The 4478-nt window shown below is 35.6% G+C and overlaps 1 protein-coding gene across 1 annotated transcript; it reads left to right on the forward strand.

Moving 5' to 3' along the window:
• Positions 1-2033: 2033 nt before the first annotated feature.
• On the forward strand, positions 2034-3995 carry LOC134245028 (zinc finger protein OZF-like; the record flags this gene model as incomplete). The annotated part of the gene is made up of 1 exon (XM_062727275.1): positions 2034-3995. A coding segment is annotated over one exon (1677 nt), but the record flags the coding sequence as incomplete, so codon positions are not given.
• Between the last annotated feature and the right edge of the window lie 483 nt (positions 3996-4478).

A 4478-nucleotide genomic window follows, 5' to 3' on the forward strand; every position in this document is an offset into this window, starting at 1 on the left:
TTTTTTCCCATTTTTTGTTTATTATTTATTTATTTTAACAGCCACGAACATACCTTAAATGTACAGCACATTGGGTATTATCACAAGGTATCAGGAAAATGGCGGTGAACACTTTTCACACATCTGTATGCGCAAACAATGACATGAATAGGAGCAATAAAATACCAGTTTATTACCCACTTTTTACACACTGGACACTCAGAGGCATGTCCTGAACTGGTTAATCCATCTATTGATCCAAATTATGATTAATTCCAACTTAGAAATTATGAGATTTGAAGAGATAGTCACGGAGCTGAAAAAACACGTCAGACCATTGTACTGACCTTTGACCCAAGTAACTATGAGTTCTTTAATGACCAAACTTGCATGGATGATACATATAAGGATGCATACTACCAGGCTTGCTTCGGATGCTGAATCTGTCCTACTTTTTTTGGATGAGTGAAAATATTAGTTTTTGGTGCATGTTTCATTTCAAATTAACTATGAGCCCTATAATGAGCAAACTTGCATGGACGATACACTTTAGGATGCACACTAATGGACTTGCTTCGGATGCTGAATTCGACATACATTTTTCAGATAATAGATCAGGTAAAAATTATGGTGCAGGTCTATTACCAAAAAACTATTAGGCTTATATAACATTGTAAAAACCAAACTTGCGCAAATAGTGCATCAAGAGATGAAAACTCTCAAATTTGCTTCAGATGCTGGATTTTGATTACATATGTATGAAGAAGAACTAGTTTAAATTTTTTATGTAGGTCTATTTCAAAGTATCAGATCAAAATTGCTTAAATATTTTCATTTTTGGAATGTACACTTTTTGTTGGTTAATTGTGTGGCTTTGCCTTACTTAAAGACAACATTTGTTGAGGTGAACTCTGTAATTTCTGATTACCTATTTTATTTTACATGTATGTATCCAGAATGAAACATTGAAATTGAATTTTCTGAAGTCTCATCTCTACTTACCAACTGACTTTTTTCATCAGAAGCCGCCTGATGGCTAACAAGCGTATTTTAAACTTGGCCTTACCTGTCTATTCCGTCAAATGTCCAAACTTTAAAAATGTCACTTTAGGGTGTCAATAGTGTTCTCCTTTTGTAATCAGAATGGTGTTTGTTGACACCTTGGCTACGTGCAGATATATAGCTTTAGGCCTAGCGTTGTATGTATTTGTCTTAGATCATATATATATAATGTGTTTGATATCAAATTTCAATTTACAAAAAATGTAGGTCTGCTTATAACTTTACTATGTGGCTTTGTAATAAAGTTTGCAAATATACAGGTATAAAACACTTTGTTGTACCTTTAGATATTTGTTTCTATGCATATCTATATGAAGAAAGTCTAATATTTATAATATTTTGCTGAGCGGGCATTAAAAAAAATCGAAATTGGTCCTTTTAGTGAGATTTTCAACTGGCAATCGGATGCTGGATGCTTACGTCACACAAAGAAGGGACCTGAATCACAGTTGCAATAGTGAAAAAACTGAGGTTTATATCATGGAAGACAATACAAGATTCATGTGTGTCAAATTATTGATATGTTAAAATAGAAGGTCCAACAAAACCGTTTATTGACTGTGTTCTCTGACGAGACACATGAAATTTAGACAACATCGAATTGATATATACATCATTAATCATGAATTAAGGAATTTTTTATCGTATGCATTTGTTCGTTAAAACTCAAAAAAAAAAGGTTAGGGAAACACTTAGGTTTGCTTCAATGTATAGAAAAAGTCTTTAATGATTTTCTCAAGAGCCACTGTGCTAGAAAAGCGAAAACTTATATGGAAGCAGTCTTTCAGAGGTAGTGTTGATTCCTAACTGTTCAAATCACGACCTCAGTGGTAGGGTAGGGCCATAACAAGAATTGAAAAGGGGGACATCTGGAAAAAAAACTGCATGACACTAGTTAGTCAGGTACACAATATGGCCCCTGGGTCACTTGATATTTGCTAGATAAATACCTTGAAATAGCATTACAACTGATTTTTTGGTCACATTTACAGAAAGAAGAGGTAGATTTTGCATCCAGACCAGAAAGTCATCTTGTAAATGAAAATGAATTTGGGAATTTCGAACAATCCATAAATGTGTATGAAGGTAAAAGGCCCAATGAATGTAACATCTGTATGAAAACATTTGATCATCTACATGAGTTACTGACACACATGAGTATACATACAGATAAAAAACCTTATAAATGTGATGTGTGTGGAAAGGCATTCAAACACCCACATGACATAGAGAGACACATGAGGACACATACTGGTGATAAACCTTATAAATGTGATTTGTGTGGGAGGAAAACCTACCAGTTATGTCACCTACATGTACACATGAGGACTCATATAGGTGAAAAACCTTATAAATGTGATGTGTGTGGGAAGGCATACAGCCAGTCACAATGTTTAAAGATACACATGAGGACACATGCAGGTGATAAGCCTTATGAATGTGATATATGTGGAAAGGCATTCAACTGGCCTGGAAATCTACAGAAACACATGAGGACACATACTGGTGAAAAACCTTATAAATGTGATGTTTGCGGGAAGGCATTTACACTGTCACATCACCTACAGAATCACATAAGTATACATACAGGTGATAAACCTTATAAATGTGATGTGTGTGAGAAATCATTCAACAGATTAAATAACCTACAAAGGCACATGTGGGCACATACAGGTGATAAACCTTATAAATGTGATGCATGTGAGAAAGCATTCAAAAGATTAAATAACTTGCAGAGGCACATGAGGACACATACAGGTGATAAACCTTATAAATGTGATGCATTTGGCAAAGCATTCAACAGATTGAATAACTTACAAGCACACATGAGGACACATACAGGTGATAAACCTTATAAATGTGATGTGTGTGGGAAATCATTCAACAGATTAAATACCATACAAGCACACATGAGGACACATACAGGTGATAAACCTTATGTATGTGATGTGTGTGGGAATGCATTCTCCCTCTCAGAAAACTTACAGAGGCACATGAGGACACATACCGGTGAAAAACCTTATAATTGTGATGTGTGTGGGAGAGCATACCCTCATTCTTATACTCTACAGAAACACATGAGGACACATACCGGTGAAAAACCTTATTTATGTGATTTGTGTGGGAAAGCATTCAACCTCTTACAAACCTTACAGAGGCACATTAGTTTACATACAGGTGATACACCTTTTCAGTGTGATGTTTGTGGAAAGGCATTTAAACTGTCACATCACCTACAGGAGCACATTAGAATACATACAGGTGATAAGCCTTATAGATGTGATGTGTGTGGGAAGGAATTCAGTCGGTCACCAGACTTAAAGAGACACATGAGGACACATACAGATGATAAACCTTATAAATGTGATTTCTGTTGGAAAGCATTCAACAGATTAAAAAGCTTACGGGCACACATAAGGGAACATACAGGTGATAAAATTTATAAATGTGATGTGTGTTGTAAAGCATTCAACCAGTCAAGTATCTTAAAGAAACACATTAGGACACATATAGGTGATAAATCTTATAAATGTAATGTATGTGGGGAGGCATTCGCGGATTGTAATACCTTACAGTCACACATGAGGACACATACCAGTGAAAAATCGTATATATGTGATGTGTGTGGAACGGCCTTCTGCCAGTCACATCATTACACATACTGGTGAAAAACCTTATAAATGTGGCTAATTCAAGATTAAAGGGACGTACTTTGAATAAATGCTAAATTTCTGGATGTGGTTTGAATAAATGTCAGTTTGACATATGAAAGAGAATCTCTGACATATATATATGAAAAAGGGAGTATGGATAAATGTGACATAAATGAAAAGGTCTTGATAAATATATCATATGAAAGAAAGGGTCTTTTGATAAATATGTCATATGAAAGAGGGAATTTGGATAATAATGACATATAAAAGAGGGACTTTTATTAATGATGGCATATGAAATAGGGAATTTGAATAATCATGACCTTTGAAAGAGGGATTTTGAATAATTATGACATATGAAAGAGGGTCTTTGGACAAATAAGACATTCATGTATGAAAGAGGTACTTTGAATAATTACGACACATGAAAAAGGGACTTTGAATAATTTTGACATATGGAAGAGGGACTTTGAATAAATATGACGTATGAAAAAGGGATTTTGGATAACTAGGACATATGAAAGGGGGACTTTTGAGAAATGGGACTCGGTGCACGTGGAGGGATTGGTTATATAGATTGACTATTTACAGTTTAAAGTCCCTCTCCAGAATATTTCACAGATATGGAGACGTCACCATTGCCAGTGAAGGGATGCAGATTTAGGCCTATGCTCGGCACTTACGGCCTTTGAGCAGGAAGGGATCTTTATCGTGCCACACCTGCTGTGACATGGGGCCTCGGTTTATACGGTCTCATCCGAAGGACCACCCCATTTACTCGCC

The sequence above is a fragment of the Saccostrea cucullata genome, unplaced genomic scaffold (assembly GCF_032062105.1).
Source record: "Saccostrea cucullata isolate Sc308-1 unplaced genomic scaffold, CSIRO_AGI_Scuc_v1 ctg3885, whole genome shotgun sequence".
In the NCBI taxonomy this organism is placed as follows: domain Eukaryota; kingdom Metazoa; phylum Mollusca; class Bivalvia; order Ostreida; family Ostreidae; genus Saccostrea; species Saccostrea cuccullata.